The 20,733-nt window shown below is 40.3% G+C and overlaps 1 protein-coding gene across 4 annotated transcripts in view; it reads left to right on the top strand.

Moving 5' to 3' along the window:
• The window catches only part of kaznb (kazrin, periplakin interacting protein b), a 114,562-nt gene that overhangs the window by 90,400 nt on the left and 3,429 nt on the right, over positions 1-20,733 (top strand). For 3 of the 4 annotated variants that reach the window (XM_034083515.2, XM_034083516.2, XM_034083517.2), the window contains 12 exons: positions 9,893-10,084; positions 12,080-12,216; positions 12,730-12,900; positions 13,797-13,977; positions 14,128-14,261; positions 15,255-15,378; positions 17,892-18,082; positions 18,181-18,299; positions 19,312-19,543; positions 19,764-19,865; positions 20,235-20,401; positions 20,617-20,713. In XM_034083515.2, the coding sequence (XP_033939406.1) occupies positions 9,893-10,084; positions 12,080-12,216; positions 12,730-12,900; positions 13,797-13,977; positions 14,128-14,261; positions 15,255-15,378; positions 17,892-18,082; positions 18,181-18,299; positions 19,312-19,543; positions 19,764-19,865; positions 20,235-20,401; positions 20,617-20,713 (1,847 nt within the window). Of the gene's footprint in view, positions 1-9,892; positions 10,085-12,079; positions 12,217-12,729; positions 12,901-13,796; positions 13,978-14,127; positions 14,262-15,254; positions 16,861-17,891; positions 18,083-18,180; positions 18,300-19,311; positions 19,544-19,763; positions 19,866-20,234; positions 20,402-20,616; positions 20,714-20,733 lie in introns of those variants that run through there. The other variant, XM_034083518.2, reaches the window with a different exon arrangement.

Consider the following 20,733-nt stretch of genomic DNA (forward strand, 5'->3'; position numbering starts at 1 on the left):
TCATTTTTGAGGGACCCGTGACCAGCTGCACTACAGAAACTAGATACAGTTTGTGACAGTTTGTGACAGTTGGAAAGTGTCACTGTGTTACCATGGAAACATATAATGTTAACTGTTTCGAACGGTTCTCTTTGAGTTTTAAGCTGAAAAATAAACACACAGCTTGTAAAGTCAACAATAGAAGATTATCCTCTTTGTAACTTCTTCAATTTTACATTACTCACTGAGTAATAAGCATATGTAAATCTGCACATTTTCTTACTTGCTCAAAATATAAAGTAACTTATAATGGCAACCATATAATCAGTTTGGCAACCAAAACCTGATGACTTGTTGCGAGTCTGGCAACCTCTTTTAAAAGTTAGCGTTCAGCCCCGGGTCCTCTGTTAGTTATCTTTATTAAGATGTTATGAAGTTCTCTTAAGTCTGTTTGTGTATATGTGTGTATCTATTGTTTGAGTCGAAGTGGTGTATGAATGAGAAGAGTTTGATTCCACTGGGTTTTGCGTGACTCCTACTGCAGCCGATGTACCCTGAGGTCACCACTCAAAACTGCAGAAGATAATGAGTTTTACTAATTCTCAGTGCAACAGACAGATGGTAGAGTCATTATAAACTAAGATCGTTGTTTTAAAGTCCTTCAACACGACCATAAGAGACTCAATGTTGCACATCCCCATGTAGAGCATCATTTTGTTGTTGCATTTTTCCAAGAATAATTTCTATTTAGACTTTGTTTGAGCTCAAGCTTCCATGAGCTAATCAAAGACATGTTCACTGTGTTGAATATTAATGATCTAAGTATTTATTGCCCTTTTTCATTATTCAAACTCCTCGGTAAGGTTTTTAAAGTGTCATACAGAAGCTTTAGAGGCAGCTTCAGGCCTGATGTGGAGTTATTCTGCTTGGGGACATGGGGGAGGCCCTTTTTCAAATCATGGAGATTTCTAGTCCTCCACGGAACAGATCCCGCGGTTTCTGACAGATGTTAATTCCCCACTACAGATTCAACAGGGACAATGTGGCCTTTGGCATTTTGGTCCTTACTGGCTTATGCAATTTCATGGACTTACAGACATTGACACACAAATCCACGAGGGCTGAGGACTGTCCCTCTGCGAAATCAGCAAGAGTTTGAGGGCTTTAATGAAGGCTTGATGATGACTTCCAAATGTTTGGTTGAACAGTATTACTTTGCTTATTAACATGGAATTAACATCTGTCAAGTCTGTAGAGATATGAAGCTACAGCCAGAAGACAGTTAGTTTAGCTTAGAATAAGGCTAAAAACAGCACAGTAGGATAATAATAATAATAATATTTCCAAGATGTTAAAGTAGTCCTTTAGACTAAATATCTGCCTAAAAGCCTCTGTCCAGATAACATGACATCATAAAGTACCTCACAGAAATATTCCGCAGTCGACAAATTTTTCTGCAATCAGAGACTTGGCACAGGAAAATCTGTGTTTGAGGTTTTATTACTTAGGGCTTTAGGGGGAGATACTGGGACCAGGGTAATATTTGAGTCAAAACAGACATGCTCAGACACCTCACCTGCAGTATGAGAGGTGTAGGAAATGAGAGGGTGGAGCTTAAGAGGGACAAGGGTCATCTTGAAAACTTGAATATTCAATGCTCATAAATACTACATTTACTGTACAAACTCACCTCATTATCTTGGCTTTCCTTGCACAGATCAAATGATTATCTGTTTCCTGTTCATAACCGTTGAGTCAGCCAGGTTAATCACTGGCTAATTCACCTCATGTTAACCAAACCCAAGCACGGTGAATGATGCCGGTGTCGAGTGACAGTGAGGGTATGTTTTTCAAAATGCAGCTCTCAACAGCAGTATTAGAAATCTATCTAGCTTTGTCCAAGTTCTCAGTGCTCTGCCAGTGGCACATCCTTGGCAGCGGGCCTAATCTGCACATAATAAACGTGTGAATCAATTACAGCTATCTGCTCTTGGCATTCTTGCACTGACCTCAGTTGTAATGTAAACCCAGAAGCAATTAATTATTGGAAGCTGTTTCTAATAGATACTGTATACTCTCTGGCACAGATACACTGTACACATGTGTATTGGGAAACGCAAAGATACAGTATTCAAATGCATCAATATGCAGGACACATACTGTATGCTTCAACCATCTTAACTTTGTATCTGCTTTCAAGTACGGTATGCAAGGTTTCTTTTAAATGAAAAAAGATAAAGCTATCACCACTATATTAAAGTTTTATAGCTGTACTGAAGCGGAGCGCGGTGTTTTCTCTGCAGACCTCGATGAATTACCATTTAAGTGGTGAATACTTTGGTCAGGTAGGTTTGAGAGCAGGCAACATGAATTATTTATGCGCATATGTGTTATTGAGAGGCAGACTTACCCTGACCTACCCTGAGTAGGAAACTGACATGAACCCTTACATGCAGGGCCTTTTCAGGATAAGGGAAACACAAGCATCAGGAAGTGGAGACTTGTCACTGGATTTACCGCTGTTTGTAGTTTAAGCATGTCAAATCTGAAACTATACAACCCAAGCAGGTCGATACAACATCTGTACCATTATTGCACAAGTTCCTCTTGTCACTAGCTAAAACTAACAGTGAGAATGCTAAATAAAATCCTTATTGTGACATGACGAAAGACAGCACTTTTAGTTGCTGCCTACCTGTGACATCTACCCAGTCTTTCTAGGATTTGAGACTCTTCTTTTCCCTCCTTCTGTCGTTTTTCAGATTTGGTTTTCGTGCTGATTTGATGCTTTTCTTTCATAAATCCTTAAGTATTATGCTTAGGTAAACAGAGAGCTCAAGGATCATAGAATGCTATGTTTCTTTCAGCATCATGTCAGGAAACTCTTCAGTTTCATAAAATGAGTTGTTTTGTTTTGCCCTTTCTTACTTTGGTTTGTAATTGTACTTGTCTTCTACCATGCTAGCAGTTCTGTAAGGCTGAACTTGTCACAGCGCAGGTTTCAGCTAAACGCTAATGCTAGCATGTCATACTTCTCACAATGATTATGTTAACAGGCTGATGTTTAGGAGGTACAATGTTAACCATATTCTAGGCCTAAGGGTTTCACAGCACTAGTCGACAGCGATCACTGTTTTAAACCCATCGTCAAAATATTGTATCTTAAGGGAAATAGGAATGTTTACCAAATGTCATGTAATATTCCAGAATAATCAACTAAAACTGCACGTGATTTTCATGGTGGTGCTAGACAAACATTCTGAGTATCATCGAAGTCATGAGGATTTATTTTCTGAGCCACACATATTTTGGTGTTGACTAAAGTGGTGGACGGGCAGATCGACGATATCGCAAACGTGAGAGCTATGACGCTGGAGGGGCTTAAAACTAAAGATAACTTTTGAGACATCAGGGCGTACCTTGAAGTACAGAAGATGGTGTTGACAAGTGCTATCTGTATTATATTAAACACATCCTCTCCTGTGCGGCTTAAATCTCTTCTGACATATGAGGAAACACTCTGAAGCAACGCAGATTAATAAGATGAGGCTTTTCGCTTCTGGTTAATACACAGCCTGCAGGGTTTATTTCAGTCCATCCTCGCTGTCAGGGCTATTGTGTTACCTCCATGAAGAGTTTAATCAGGAGCTAAAGCAGACTGCTGTCTTCTCCTGGATCAATCTCCACTGATCTGTATACTGTAATTAGTGTAGGCCAGAGCTCAGCAGACATACACTCCTCTCATAATACTGTGCAGGAAGAGCCATTACATTAACACACACTCACAAACACGCTCATACACATACATACCCACACAAATGCAAATCAAGTAATCCAGCAGCAACAGGGGGAAAGACCTCACCACACAGAGTGATGTAATGATCAGTAGATGCTCCTCACTGCTTAATATTACATATACAGTATGACGCCAACACTGATTGGCCTATTGGTGTAGTATGGGACTTTGGAGGGAAATGGGTCAGCTTTTCTTCGCTGCCTTATCCACTCAATTTTATAAGCGCTTGTCTGTATTTGATTAATTAAATGATTAGAAATTAATTTAAAAGTGTTCAGTGTTAATTAGAAAATGTTTAATGTTAACCTTGATTCGTTCCATTAGAATGATAGACATGTAACCCATCAGGTAAAAGTAAGATAGATCTGCAGGTGTAATTGCAGCCTAATAAGAATCATACACTGTAGATGAACCTCACAGATAGAAGGTGTTCTTTGTCTGTGGATCCTGTTGCTTGTAGTCATTTAACTAAGATTATGTTTAGTCAACTGAACTGAGAGAGTAAGCTTGAGCTTATTTTTTTCTGAGAGCCGTTGGTATATTTTGTCATTGAGGTAAACATGAACCACTTATTTGTTCAAGTGGTAACCCTATCATTTAGTCCCTTAGTCGTTAAGAAACACGATGGTGGGTTGTTTCCCCTCAGGGAGGCTGACAGTTTGGTTCAAAACAATCACCTGCATTGCAGATACTCACCAACGTCATGTTTACTCATTCACAGGAAGCCTCTGTCCTGGGTAACAACTTCTAATGTTTTTATTTTAATAATAAATGAGCATATGAAAGTCGAATGGGGCTTTGATTAAGCATTTTAAAGGCTTTCGTTTTTAGTGTGCACGTATCAGAGAGTTAAAGAAAAGCTTTGGTTGTGTTGCTGTTCACATTCCCAATGAGTATTTGTCAATTTGCTCTGAATTTTGTTTAAAGTAAATGTTGATATTGGTGCTTTGACGTGCTTAGCTGCACCCCCTCTCAGACTTTCTGTAGAAAGCCATTAAGCTCCCATTCACCTGAACCTCCTCCCCTTATAGATACCCCTCTCCCCCTTAAAGGTAGCATATTAGAGCGGTGCACCGATACTGAGAGCCAACAGGGGAGAAGAAACCGTTTAAGGTCTGCAGGCTCAAAACAAATCTCAGTACTGTAGTATAATTAAACAGTTGATTGTATAGCCATGTGTTGAACAGTGACTTCATCTTTCCCTGGCAGCTCAAGCTGTTAACACATCCCTTTGACACACAGCAGCAGTATGAGTGTGTCATATATTGTGTACAGGTTCTGTAAAAAATAGACATGTTAGGAATTGACAGTGTAAGAAAGAAGTGTATTTAAAAAAAGCCCACAGTTTGATGGTTTATTAAATGCAAGAATGTTTATTAGGTATTTGAAGATGAATGAGGTGGAAGATGTGTTTCATTCTCCTAACTCCTCCAGAGTGAAACAGGACATCATTAATACTCTTTGGTTGTGCACAGGAGTCTTATATTTAAATGATTGTTTTAACATGACAGTTATGTCAGCAGTGTATGTCTTCCTGCAGCAGTCAAGTTGTAAAATACTGAACCACCTTATTATCAAACCATGGATTTCTGCACCTGAGAAACAAGAGGACAGAAGGAGGCAGCAGCACGGCCTCCGGCTTTATATTGGACAGAAATAGCTGAACGATACCACTGGACTAACTAAAGTTACACAGATTTGAATTGCCAGAGAGACCGGAGGTAGTAAATCAGAATCAGAATACCTTTATTCAATCAGGAGAGACGTGATGTATGGAATACATGTTTATTATCGGTCACATTATATAAATGAAACATAATGATGACAGTTTATAACAGGTAGATGAAATGTGTTTTGGCGATTAGGCCCAGGTTTTGTAGGACATCATTCGGGAAGGGAAAGAACCGTTTCCGATGAACCCCCCTGGGTCTAGACCTGGTGGTGGTGATAAGTGGTTAGGTCCGGTTGGAAGGGAGAAGGTTGAGCTTGGCCCTGAGTTGGAAGCAGGAGGCGAAGGGGTGGAGGAGGGTTGCGCGTTGACACCTGGAAGACAGCTGATAGAAAAGGGGAGAGCATATATAGAGGGATTAACAGGTGCGATAATTAGGCTTGTGAATGGAGGGAAGTGATATGTTGGCTGAGGAGTGGCGCTCCCTGTCATCCAGTGGAGGGAGCGAGTATTGCCATGACGAGCAATACGGAGTGATAGGTCTTCCTGCCTGGACTTGCGCTGAGCTTCATTTAGTCCCACAGAGGGGAAATGTATGTAGTTACAGCAGAAAAAAGAGCCACAGACAGCTTAATGTTACATATGTTACATGCATTAAAAAGTACTAAGTTATGATATAATAAAAAGTTACATAATTTTCAAAATACACATCCTGTTAGTTCTTAGGAATATAGGTATATATAGCACAGTTTTACCGGCATATATATATATATTACACATATAGCACATATTGCACATAGTTGGTTGGTATTTAACAGCAAAGGGTGTTATAGTCTGTGTTGTGGTGTGTGTGTGTGTGTGTGTGTGGGGGGGGGGGGGGGGGGGGGCGGTGAAAGATATGTCATATCTCCTCCAGGCAGATCAGTTGGCTGCTGTCACTGAGGTGAGTTTCGACACCCCTCTCAATCATCTCAACCGTTTTAGTTTCATGGTTTGCTTTCAAATAGAGTGTGGTCCATTGAAACTGTTTTAATGTGTTTGATTGGACAGGTAAGTCAAGTTGAATGGTCAGTTCACCCAAATGAAGGAAGTTTTCTTTTTGATCTCTTACCCTTAGAGGTATCTAGGCATGCAGATAGTTTTTATTGTTGTTGTTCTAGTTATGTGTGTCTCAGATTTCAACTGTTTGTTTTACTCGAAATATGTGAACTAGACTCTTTTATCCAGTAACAGAGACATTGGTCTTTGATAATTAGTTAATCGTTTGAGCCATTTTTTAAATAACATTTTACAAAAAGAAATCCTTGCTTCTTAAAAGTGACTCATTTTACTGATCTTCTTTGTCATTGTAGACTTACTATCCTTATTTTGGACTATTGATTTGACAAGACCCTATTTTCACTATGTTCTGAAACAGTAATAGGCTACTCATGAAGGTCATTCGCACATATCAAAACATAATCAATACAACAATGTAAATTAGCAGCAGCCCAAAAGATATACTAAATGTCTTTCAGCCCTGTTTTATGGGGATGGTGGAATACACCTCAGACACATGTCCAAAAAAAAAACGATCTTTGTGGATAGGTGGAGGATAGTAAATAGGTATATTATATTAGCAAATGTGTTGTGTCATTTGGGTGAACTGACTCACAGACTCTTATGCTGAATTGAAATGAGACTGCAGGCCTCATCGTCAAAAGAAGCTCAGAATACTAAACTCAAACTAGGAAACATGTCTGATTCAGATCAAACCTATTAGATAGAAGTTTTTCAAGCACTTGCTCTAAAGTTGCCTGGTTAGAAAGTGATGGCTTTATGGTAAGAGCCAATCAATATGGATGTACTGAGAATAGTACATCTGAAAGTGCCTTAAAAAAATTACGGGTTTTGGCAATGAGAGCTTTAACTTTTAATTTAACTTCTCATGCAAACTCAATATTGCAGCACAGCTCACATTAAGCATCTTTGATCATTCATGTATATAAATAGCTCCACTCTAATCCTGCTGGCGCTTCATATACGGGAGACTAGTTCAGGTCTTTGACCTCCAATCCACACATTTCATGCTCCCACTTCCCCTTCGAGCAGCGAGCAAAACCTCTGCTTACTTTCTAATCTTAAGCCAACAGCCAATACACACAAGTAGTATGTGTGTGTTGCGTTGTGACAGCTCTGCTATGCGGGGGGACTTGGAGTGATGGCCTTGTCCCGACTGGCTTTGATGGACACTCTCATCAGGCTTGGATGAGAAGTAAATGGAATAGGTTACAGCTGAATGCAAAGGGAGAGAGTAGGCTTCTCTTAGGACCATAATATTCTGACCAAGCATCCTGTACAACCTCTCAAGCCCTAAACATCCGATACTGTGGAGTGCAGTGGACGGTTTATATGATTGCATGAAACTGCATGTGGACCCTCCTCATCTATAGGTGGGTTTCGCCTGTCAGTGCTTTTGGTTCAGCTTTATTCAAGTCAGTGTGCAGTGGAGCAGCTTGTGTGTCTCTTCACACATTTCTTGAATGTAAACCGGCCATTCATTCAGGGGAAGAAGACTTCCCGAGATATGTTCCTCGATTTTACATCTAATGTGTTTATCACTGAGGATGCTGGAAATTATTGCAAATTGGATTTGGGAGAGTTATGAAACTGATTTATTTATTAGACACACTTTCAGTAAATCTAGTGTACATTTTCCTCCATTTTTAATTAACTTACAGTATATTTCCCACAGGCCAAGTGCATGCTGCTTGTGAAACACTAATAGATTATGAATAAAAATGCTAATCACCATTTGAGAATCACTCTAATAAACAGGTTCTTTGCTAAAAACAACGACTCTGCCCGCTAAGGACAAGAGCATAACGACATTCACAGCACAGCAAGAGCGGCCGATCATTTAAACATCCTGTTTAGAGTTGCAGATTAAGCCAAACACAATAAAGCACCTACAAAATACACACTTCAGTCCAGTGGAAAAAAAGCGGAAGCCTGTAGGTAAACAGATGAATAAGCGGATTTAGGCTGCAAGAATGCCGTGAACGATTGCTCTCGCAGGGAAACAAACTATTTTTGTCACACGCAGCGCAGAGCTGCCCCACGTCTTCCCATAGTCCTGAGTCGACAGAGAGCGATGGACTGTCCCTTCCTCTCTTATCGGAGCTGCTGCAGCCCCACGAGGTCTGGCTGCACGCCTGCAGAGACAGCCTCTCTCCTTCTCCAAAGACACAAACACATACATTGTTGCATGCACACTTGCTGTTGAATTTTACATAACTGCACATAGAGTCTTGTAGGGATTTGCATAAAATGAGTTGCTCACTTTTGTATTCATTTCTTTTCATTTTTTAAGCCAGGCGAGCATCCTTAATGTTGGGATGCCAATATTTGGTCAAACGGAAATAACTCAATAACTATAGGAAGGATTGCGATGAAATCTTTTGCAGACGAGCAGGTTAACACTCAGCTACAGCAGTTGGATAATTGATGCATTGTATAGACATTTTATTTAAGATTCCTTATTTTCATTATTGATTTATTTGTCAACTTTCAGTTAATTCATTAATTGGTTTTGTCTATACAATTTAAGAATGCAGTGAAACACAAATTCCCAGAATTTGAAATGAAAATTGTTTTTTAAAACCCAACTTTATTGCTTTCCAAGTCACAAGGAGAATCAAATCTGCCTATTTGAGCAGTTGATCAATTAATTGTATCCTTGTTAATTGAAGAAGTTCATTTTCTAATGAGCAACTATCTTTTTATTAATCATGTATTCTTTCCTGCGCGATCCAAGTTGCTACTTTTCTTTGCTCTGCTATTCCGTCTTGTATTTTTTAGAGTATCATATAGGTTTTTGCTGTTGAATTACAAATCTATCATCAGAGTCTATACAGTTTTACATTTTCCTCGAGTGTTGGGAGGAATGTCATAGTGCATGGAAGACTTTGACGAGCACGGCTCAAGAGTGTATCGCTGATATTTGATGTAGTCTTATCAGACTACTTCCTCTCACTTACACACAATATTCACATGTTTCCGTCTGTCACTCAGCATTTATTTGAATTTCTTAAACCGCTATGGCCACAGCTGAGGCGGGAGCATTGAGTCTGGAGGGGGTTTGATGTGTTGATTTGAGCGGTTATTTATGTGCTGCTGCTGCATAATGACACCTTCTCTCTTTAATTCCAGATGTTTAAGCCTACGTTATAATGTCCTACTTCTTGTACATTTGGCTTATTTTGGTGCTTCATGTGTCCTTTTCCTCTCTTCCCTCCATCTTTCCTACTTTTTCCTGTTTTCTACTCTCTCCCTATGCTTGTTCTTATGTCTCCATTACTCATCTCTCTGTCTTCTGATTTATATTTGCAATCCAGCCCTCTCAGGTAACTCATTCCTCGTCTGCGTTCTCTAAATACCCAAACTCTCTCTGCTTCCTTTTCCCTCAGTGTTGTTGCGTGAGGAGGTGGTCCAGCTTCAAGAGGAGGTCCACCTGCTAAGGCAGATGAAGGACATGTTGAATAAGGACCTGGAGGAGACCCAAGGAGGCTGCTCCGCCAACCTGCTCTCAGCCACCGAGCTGCGCGTGCAGCTGGGGGACAGGGAGCAGGAGCTGGACCGCGCCAAGGAGGCCCTACAAGGTCAGAGGCCCACACAAGCATCTATCTCACCTACTCCATCCCTTAGTGTCCCTTCTTTCCAACAGCTACTAGAAAAACACAGCATATACAGTACAGCTGCCAAAGCTTTCAGTTTGAAGTGCTAGCCTTACTTGAATTCCATCAAGACAGCATATGTTGTAATGCCATGAAATCCACTTTATCTAACAAAAGAAAATCAGTCACAATTGCAATGGACAAAAGCTATTTAAAACATTTAAATACGTAAACCGTATACGTTATATTTACAGTGTAAAACCAGAAGAAACATATTGTGACAATTATAACACAAATAAAATCATCATCAGTCTAATTAATTATTTGCCGAATCCTGATGTCAAACTCTTTTGTTAATCATCTCCTAGGTGTTCCCAAAACTACCTAACTTAAATGTTTCATAATGAATTGTATACATTCTCACTGTTATGCTACATTTCTTGATATTAAAGATGCCAAACAATCGATGCAAATATGTCCGATAAGTCAGCTTCATTCAACCCAGTTTGCCCAAAAGTTAACAAGATCAGAATTTTTTTTTTTAAGTATCTTGTTCTCATTGGAGCAACAGATGTTCTTTAATTCATGTAAAACAAACAAAATATAATAATTTAATGAAGATATTTTAACACATTTTAAGATCAACATAATTATGTACTATATATAGTGCAAATTCTTCTGACTAGCTTCCAGTTTTAGGATTGAGTAGCAAAATACCAGTGGTATTAGCACATCAAGATATTTGCTCTGCTTACATAAAATAAATAAAACCGTTTTCCCTAACACACAATTTCCCGCTATGTACTGTACACACAATTGTGGTTCAGTCCGCTCACCTTTCTTAACTTTAGCAAACAAGAAGAAAAGTCTTACCAAAAAACCTCTGGACTGTGGGAAAATGTCTTTTTAAATCAGTTTCAGGGTGAATCTCTCAGCCAGTTGTGTCTTGTAAGTGCCAAAGTTTAGAAATGTGTTTACTCAAGTGGCAACAGAAGAGAAACCTGATCCTTCATGTTTGGATCTCATTGGTTTTGTGTGTTCCTGTGTTTCGACATTGTTCAGTCTCAGAGATGGGTGTCGCCCCTGATGAGCAGCCAAGTAGACTCCAGGTTCACCTAATTTTAATGAACATCCATCAATCATGCAATAGAGGCTTTACTCTGAAATATTAATGTGGTATCGATGTGGAATGGAATGTGGCGCTGGTTGTGTTGTATTGGATTGTTTTTATTTCTTGTAGGAAAACAAATCCGACCACAACGATACCCGACATTTCTCTGTCGGAGGGGAGTAAAATAAATCAGTCCTACATTAAGGATAATTACCTGCCACAAAAATACAAGTTAGGATTGAAACTCAGTGGTTGATTTAGTTTACAGCTCCTGTTTAGCATATTTCTCCGCTGCTCTGAGTTGCAGGTGGTAATCTTCAAGCTCGTAAACTGGGTTGTGTAACTGCTGCAAAACAGGTTTGAATGTCAAGTGCAAATTATGAACGTTGTCTGGAGGAATGCCTCCTGAATGTTCAGCTATGAAAGTACAGGTTCCAGTCTTGCCTCTACATTGAGTACAAACTGTCAGAGCGTTGTTTTTAGTTTTGCTTGCAGCACTTGCATCATAGCTGTTGAGTTTTCTCTGCAATAAGTTGAAAGCAATCTGATCCAATTGGTCTTCTCTGGAACGAGTCTCCACATGACAGCCAGAACAGTTCAATGTATGAATTAATAAGTGCTAATGTACCACCTACAGTATCTTTGAAGTGATTACATATTTTTCTCTGAAAACAACCCATCGTTCTCATGAACAGAAGACACAGGGCCATCTAGTGGCTCCCTGCTGCATCTGCCAAACTTTATTTCTGATTTCAAAGAGCCAAATCTCATTGACATTTATTTGTTTTGTTCAGTTTGACAGTGAGATTGTTTTGTTAAAATGCTTCATGATTAACAGGATGTGAATGCATTCTTGTTGTGTGTCGCAGCTATGAAAGGTGACCGGAAGCGTCTAAAAGTGGAGAAGTCAGACTTGATGAGTCAGATGCAGCAGCTGTACACAACACTGGAGAGCAGAGAAGAACAGCTGCGAGAATTCATACGCAACTACGACCAACATCGAAAGGTAGCAGCCTACTCCATTCATTATTTTAGGCTTACACTTTTTATAGGTGTATAAGTGCAGAAGAATTAAGAAACACTCCGTCACATTAGTTATCTTACAAATAAAGTACCTAAAGTCCACCTTTTTAAGCTATATACATGTTTCATGAATAGTTTATAACACACTATAGAGTATTTGTGATTAGATGTATTTATTTATGTATTTGTCGACAACCATCACTTCTTCTTCTTCTTCTTCTTCTTCTTCTTCTTCTTCTTCTTCTTCTTCTTCTTCTTCTTCTTCTTCTTCTTCTTCTTCTTCTTCTTCTTCTTCTTCTTCTTCTTCTTCTTCACATAAGCAGAGGCAGATGTATAAATAAGAAGGACAAACAAAGTTGTTCAATTATAAATATGTGTTCATTGAAGAATGTATTACTGTGACATGTTACGTACATGAAGACACTTCATAAATACATGATGTGTTAAAAACCCTTATTTGAATTTGAGTGTGTGTCTGTGTGTGCTCGTTCTGCAGGAGAGTGATGACGCAGTGAAAGTCCTGGCAAAGGAGAAGGACATGCTGGAGAGGGAGAAGTGGGACCTGAGGAGGCAGACCAAAGAAGCCACGGAGCAGGCCAACATCCTGCGCTCTCAGATGGACATGAAGGAGAACAGGGTCAAAGAACTGGAGGCCGAGCTGACCATGGTGAGTCACCTTCACATGGACACAGTAACAGCGTGGTTAAATGAACAATTCAAACACACAAATGTCCCTTTAACATCAATATCTGGCTCATGAATGTAAACAAGGTGTTTGCAATCATCCTCCCTTTCTCAAAGCATGTATTCTCCGGGCTCTTTTCCTGTGTTGCTGTGTCCCTCGGAGGTACAGTTGTGTGTCATTAATCTCTCTCCTCCCTCGGCGAGTCACAGCCACCCACAGACCCTCACATCAAGCTGCAGCACAGATCACATGTGTTGGTAAATCAGTGCTGCATCGCTGTCAAGAAACAGAACCACACAACTCTTCTCTTCTCTCCTCTTTTGTTCTATTGTGTTCCCTCATCTTCACTTATTTTTTCCCTAACAATAATCTTGTTGTTTACAAATGTTTCCTTTGCTTTTATTTAGAAGCTTTCACAAAAGAATCCTGAGAAAAACATGAAGTAGGATTAGAATATTGCCTGTTGGCTAACTTCAAAGGGTAGAGCTGCTGTTATTCAATATACAATATTTTGTTGTTGTCAACGTTCCCATGAAAAGACCAAAACCAATAACGTGTCGCTCCATTTCTCAACACCTTCCATTTCCCTCCCTGCTGTGGCTCTTAGCCTCAAGCCAAGCTGTTTCTGTTGGATGCCTTAATCTTTATAGACAAGTGAAACGGGCAAACCAGGAGAAGATGATTTATTGGCTGGAAAAAAATGTTTAACAGCGGATTAAAACACATTTGGTGCTCTATTGGGAATTTACAATATTGTTATTTTTATTATTATCCAGGAAAGACTAATTGGATGCATAGAATTACATTTTTAATCTACAACAAATATAAGCAATTTCATGTATATCTCATGCTTAGTTTCTGTTTCTTGTGTTTCCCAGGCAAAGCAGTCTCTGGCGACGTTGACGAAAGACGTACCTAAGCGCTACTCGGTTGCCATCCCCATGGAGCCGGTGGTGAACGGCAGTCAGGAGTGGGTGATGCAGGCCGACCTGCCGCTCACGGCCGCCATTCGGCAGAGTCAACAGACCCTCTACCACGGACACAGCACAGACAGACAGGGTGAGCTCTCCTCTCCACTCTGCCTCTTCATGCTGCTTGGTGTTGCTTTTACAGACTAAACATACTAACACAGGGTTTTCCTGGAGATTTCCCATACTAACAGGGTTTTTTCTCAACATGTGTGAAAATATGTGTGTGTGGCACATCTAGCTGTGGTCAGGATCAGCCCCTGCCACTCTCGCCAGCCCTCTGTCATCTCCGACGCCTCGGCAGCCGATGGAGACCGCTCGTCGACGCCCAGCGACATCAATTCACCTCGGCACCGGACGCACTCCCTCTGCAATGTAAGAGCTGCCTGGCCCCCTCGAGCAAGTAATCACACCTCCACACTTTCTATAAGTACATCCCTCCTCTTCGTCTTCTGCTGTTTGTGTCTGTCCCTCTGTTCTGTCGGCCTGCTGGGTGTCAGCCTGCCTGCTGGGTGGTGGCGCTGATGTTATTTTGCATTTAAGTCACTTGAAAGCAACATATGGACATTTTGGGAAATATGCTTATAATTCTTCCTGCTGGGGAAGATAGCCAGCAGCCCGACTCCAAGTAGTTACCGTTTAAAGCCAAGAAGCAGTCCAGCACAGAACAGTGTGAAATACACATATGGTTCTTTTTACAATAAGATAAAAATAAGATGTACTTTATTAATCCCAATTTGGGAAATGTTTTCGTTGGAGCAGCATACAACAAAACAAGGCATTGCACATAATACAAAAATGTTAAGAGTAGAAATAAACAATTCTAAAATATAAACATCTCAAAATAGAAATAGAAATAAACCAGCATTAGAGAGTAACACAAATATACAGATGTTACACTTAGGTGTTAGATACTTACTTGTAAATCAGTTTAAAGCTTTAAATTGCTTAAAGCAACAGACACTGGATTTTTGTGATTTACGATGCGTCAGAGTACAATACACTTATACAGCTATCGTAAATAAGGACAGCTGTAACGTAAAAGGCATTTGTCATGATTTTCTTTATTGCTTAAGATAAAAAAACGGAGAGTTGATAACTTTGTATACACAGCCGAACGTAAAGCAAATGGAACAACGTAAGACATAGCAACCTAGCTAATATTACTTACCCTGCTCATTGCCTGCTTGCCCTGCTCCTGGCAAATCCACTGTTAGCTGCTGACAGTGGCTTCATATTTACTGTACAGTAATCGTTTATTCAACCAGTAACAACATGAATAAGCACATTTCCCAAAATGTCGAAGTATTTATTTAACTCTGTATGAGAGGACAGATTCAAGCTTCCTGTGTGCTCTGCCCCGTTCAGTCCATGGAGGATCTGGAGGACCAGAAGCGTAAGAAGAAGAAGGAGAAGATGACTCTGGGATCTCTGTCGCGGGTTTTCGCTCGAGGCAAGCAGCGCAAGTCACTGGAACCCGGCCTGTTTGATGGTACAGCCACCCCTGATTATTACATAGAGGAGGATGCCGACTGGTGATGCTGAGTGTGTGAGCCTGCGTGTGTGAACCTGCGTGTGTGTGTGTGTGTGTGTTAAATGTGTGTGGATATCCACCTGGCTTTAACTGTGTGTAAAGAGTGTTTGTGTGTGAAGGTGGGAGGCGGGTACATTTTAAAAGAGAAGCCTGAAAGAGACTGCTATCCCCTTAAATGTACAGTATATCGCCCTTAAATTGTATGTTTGTAAATTAGATATATATTTATAGATGTACATGTATGCATATGTATATATGTTTACATGCGTATAAATATATACATGGGGTTACTATTATGTGTAGACATGTTAATGCTGTATTATCTTCCAAATGTCTTTAATGTTTTGTTTTTTTATAACTGGAGACTTGAAGGACTGCTGTTCATATGTAAATACTGTAGGAGTTATTGTGAATCTAGTGTTTTTAATTTAAGTATCATTTGGCTTTTGTTACTTTACAGTTGCTTTTTTATGCTTTGCTACATTGATATCTAATGTTCTTCTTATTCGCACTCTTGGCCTATTTCTTATTATGAAAGAGATATTACCTGATTGGCTTCAGAAGAAATTCATCACTTGGAGTTATAATTGGCCAAAGTCTGTGGTTTTATGAAAAATAATACTTTTTATAAATGCTGGCTCACAGTATTTAAACATAATGGGTGGCAGGGATTTTTTTCGTGAAGGTTTCCTTTTGAATTTTATGATTAACATCATATTATCAGTTCCTATAAATAATAACTGGCCAAGAGTTTAAAGGGCAAACATCCTTAAAAAATATAGTTGCCCGGACCTGAGTGCAAAAACAAAATATGAACAGTGATGCTTAGTCAGGCACACCTCTGCTCTGCACTGCAGTAGAAACACATGGGCAAGTGCCAAAGGTTAAACAGTCGTCTTTAGAGGACCTGCGTATCATTCTGTCACTGTTAGCACTAGCCTATCATTGTTTATGTCTGACTCATATCTTACTGAGCGCTATCTAACATGCCAATATAAGACGAAGGAATGTGCATTACACACCTGCATGATCCCTCTTTGTTGCTTTGATTAGATGTCCATTCATTGCCAATCAAATTAATAATATCCACAACCCTGTGTTGCTCCTATGTTACCTTTCCCCTTAGCTGAGTTATCTCACCTTGCATTATGAATGCACGGTCCCTTTTGCCTTTTTTTGTTGTTGCTTTGTGTAGAATCCCTCCTCATTTATGCAAATGTGGCTCTAATAATTCTATGTTAAATGCTTTGTAATTTAGGAGATGTTGCATAAAGATTAAATCTATTGAAGTATTTTATTTAAAAGACAACAAGTAGAGGTAACTTCAAATATGTATCTGCTGCAGCTGTTGCAGCCAGATGTCGAGGAGGTTTTAGCATTTACAAAAATGAATTATAATTGAAATGAAATCTTATTTTAAAAATAAAACTAGTAACTGAATACATCCTATGTGGCAGTTTTCTGTTCCATGAGTAATCTTGTTCTTGTGTCCCAGTCTAATGTGTCTGTCCCTCTCCTCCTGCCATTTCTAATGGCAGCTCTCTCCCGCCCGTGAGTAACTCCCCATCTGTGAATACCTGCTGTCTGTTCTGCACTCTGGGGATTATTCATATCACTCAGGTCCATTTAAAAAAAAAAAAAGATCCATGTATTACAAACGTATAATTTATCTTTAAATAAAAGAAGCGGTGGACTTTGCATGCAGCGTTTCTGTCAGCATGTGGAGACGAGTCAGGTAAACACGCAGAGTTCATCCTGGATTTGTTGGTTCAGTATGAATCAGTGTTTTCCTGCTGTTGAGAAAGGTGGTTAATGGGCAGGAGCATGATGTTATATGAATAATCCCTGTGTCTCTAATACATTCTCCGAATGGTCTAAAGTCTCTTCATAATCATCAGATAGTTACTTTTGTTACATAGTATTTTAACAACTTCACTACACTTGTTATAGAACTCACTGGACCGCTACGCTCTCATGAAACATCTAAATGGGTTGTATTTCATATGGACTTCAGGTTTAGATGGACACAACTATATCGTTTTGTTTATGTGATGTCTTAGTTGGTAAGCTAATTCAAAATACACAAGAGTGTAAGAGTGCAAAGACACAGGAAGTGAAGTTTCAAATAATTATTCTGGCTCCACCTAGTGGCAATTCGGTGGCACTTAACACATTTAAAAACGGTTTAAACTACTTTTCATCCAGTTTACTCTGACTCTGATCAATACATAAACACAAGCAGAAGGCATAAATCCAAATGCCTGTGGACAAGACATTCTAATATCTTACTGTAGCAAGGATTTGGCGGCTCTGTGTCGTTACACCTTGAAGTGGGGTGTCTGTTTTATGTAAACACCCACTGATTTTGATGTTAACCCTTCTCCAGAAGAGTCACTTCTTTTGATTTCCATATCCCTCTGACCCTGAACCCCTCCTGTATGCCACACCATAACTTCTCCTGACCAATCCAGACTCTGACAGCCTCACACAGCAGAGCCTATCTGACGGAGAGGAGCAGCTGGATCGCCTCCAGCAGGCCGAGCTCACCAGAAGCACATGCATGTCGCAGTGGAGGGCAGGTGCAGTGCAGGCCTGGCTGGAGGTTGTCATGGGGATGCCCATGTACATCCGAGCCTGCTCTGAAAACATCAAAAGTGGCAAGGTACACCTTTGGTAAAAGTGGCTTTTGTTTGCTTTGTGGTTGAGAGTGCGGTATCAGGCTGTTCTTGTTTGATGAAGACCTGTATTTGTGCTCTTTAGGTGCTGCTAGGCCTGACAGATGAGGACTTGGAGCTGGGTCTGGGTATCGGTAACCCAATTCATCGCAGAAAACTGAGGCTGGCCATTGAGGACTACAGGAGAGCTGAAGGGGACCAAGGGTGAGCTGCAACAAATGAAACACTGAAAAACATTTAGTTGTTGTATAAAAAGTTTTCTTTATTAAAGTAGACTTAATAAAGTACTGTAATTAAGGACATTGTCTTTACATACTACTTCATACTTATACTCCATTACAATCCAGATTTAAATATTGTCCTTTTTGTTCCACTGGATTTATCTGACAGCTTTAGTGTACAATAGATATTTAAATATAATTAACCTAACTTCATCATATAAAATAGTTTAAATTCTACCACATATCCAGAACTCTGCTGCCCGCCTCCTCACCCACACCCGCTCCCTAGACCACAACACTCCCGTCCTCCAGAACCTCCACTGGCTCCCCGTCCGTCAAATAATCGACTTCAAAGTCCTCCTCATTACTCACAACGCCCTCAACAACCAGGTCCCCCCCCTACCTCACAGACCTGCTGCACCACCACACCCCTTCCCATTGCCTCCGCTCATCAGAAGCCAACCTCCTATCCATCCCCACCCGCATCAATCACCGGACCTGGGGGGACAGAGCCTTCTCCGTCGCTGCCCCCTCCCTCTGGAACGCACTCCCCCAACCCATCAGAGACTGCCCTGACCTCACCACCTTCAAAAAACTTACAAAAACTCACCTCTTCAATCTGGCTTTTAATCTGCGATTGTTGTTATATTGCTTGATTTAAATTTGACTTCAACTATATTTATTTGTTGTTCTTTTCTTTTCGCTATCTCTGTAAAGCGACTTTGAGCACCTGTAAAAGCGCGAACAAAATAAATCCATTATTATTATTAAATTATTAGTAAAATCAATATCATATTTAATAGTATAACATTATCAGAGACCATTTGTAAGCATCATTGGCACTTGTTTGAGACAAATTATATTTAGCTTATGATATTTGTAATTCACGACTTAACCTTGTCAAGGGTTTTTTCACAGTGTTGTGTTGCTCCTTTCACTTCAGTACATTATATTAAATGTTCTACCATCATTTGTGGTGTCTAATCATCTTCCAGGCTATCCAAAGCATCTGAGTTGGACCATCACTGGGTCACCACATCGTGGCTGAATGACGTGGGGTTGCCTCAGTACTCGCAGACCTTTCAGACCCATCTGGTGGACGGCCGGGTGCTGAACTCTCTGAGCCGCAGAGACCTGGAGAGATTACTCAACATCAGTGACCAGTTCCACCAGACCAGTCTCCTCCTCGCTATCCAGCTCTTGCAGATACTCAACTTTGATAAAGAGGTCAGATTATTCAACAAAATTCTCATGAGATTAGAAGAAATGTATTGATAGTTCCTCGACTACCCTCACAAAACCTCACATGATTTTCATTCATATCCACCAGACCTGTAGCTTGAGTGCATGATCTCCGCAGCCTTCATCCTACCCTGACCTCATTCTATATGTCTTCAGACACGGCCACACAAGAGCTTGGGCATTAAATGATGTTGTCTTTTTGCAGGCCCTGCAGGCACAGCGGGCAAAATGTGAGGACCAAGACCAAGAGCCCATTGTTTGGACGAGTCACAGAGTAATGAAGTGGATCAGAGACATAGACCTCAAGGTGGGTGGTAGGTCAGGGACGGTATCTCCCTTTGCTCCGGAGATTTTTGGTGCAGATTGGATGCAGATACCACCCTCTTGTGTTGCCACATCACTGCTGAAACATTACAGAAGAAAACACAATAGAGAAAATAGCAAAAAATCATTCTGGAGGTTTTTTTTACCCATCATTAGACACTTCTTGTTATGACCAGCTTATTTTTTGTTAACTTTTAGCTCTTGGCAACAAACAAAACGTTTTGTTTTAGCTCGGCATGACTGTGGTTGGCTGATATTTGCGATATAATGTGACCTTTCTACCAGTATTGTTTCCTGCAGGACTGTATGTAAAGTCTGACGTCTGTGTGTGGGTTCTCTATGTGCTCCTCAGGAGTTTGCAGACAATCTTCAGGGTAAAGGGATTCATGGAGCTGTGATGGTTCTGGACCCGTCCTTTGACTCAAACGCCATGGCAAAAGCTATTGGGATCCCCAGCAACAAGCACATGCTGCATCGGCACCTGTACGAAGAGATGAAATCCCTCGCCGTCCCTAACAGGTAGCTTAAAACCCTGTGTTGGTGCACAATGGTTACTCTTTGTTCTACTCTTTAAAGCAACATGTGATTGTGTTCTATGCCATAAAACATATATCCATTCCAGTTGTCTTCAAAAATACCAGGATCTTGTAACCCTGTGAAAATAATGTTATTATCTAAGGATTACTTTTAAACATCATGTACATACATTCATTTGTAATTCCTTGTATTCACAGCAGTGCAGAGCAGGGCACTGAAGTGATCACTTCTTCCTCACCTGTGGCTGTAAAGGGCTTTGCTGAGGAGAGGGTGTCGATGAGAAGATCAGGCAAGGTATCATTTCATTTCACAAT

The sequence above is a fragment of the Pseudochaenichthys georgianus genome, chromosome 5 (assembly GCF_902827115.2).
Source record: "Pseudochaenichthys georgianus chromosome 5, fPseGeo1.2, whole genome shotgun sequence".
NCBI lineage: Eukaryota > Metazoa > Chordata > Actinopteri > Perciformes > Channichthyidae > Pseudochaenichthys > Pseudochaenichthys georgianus.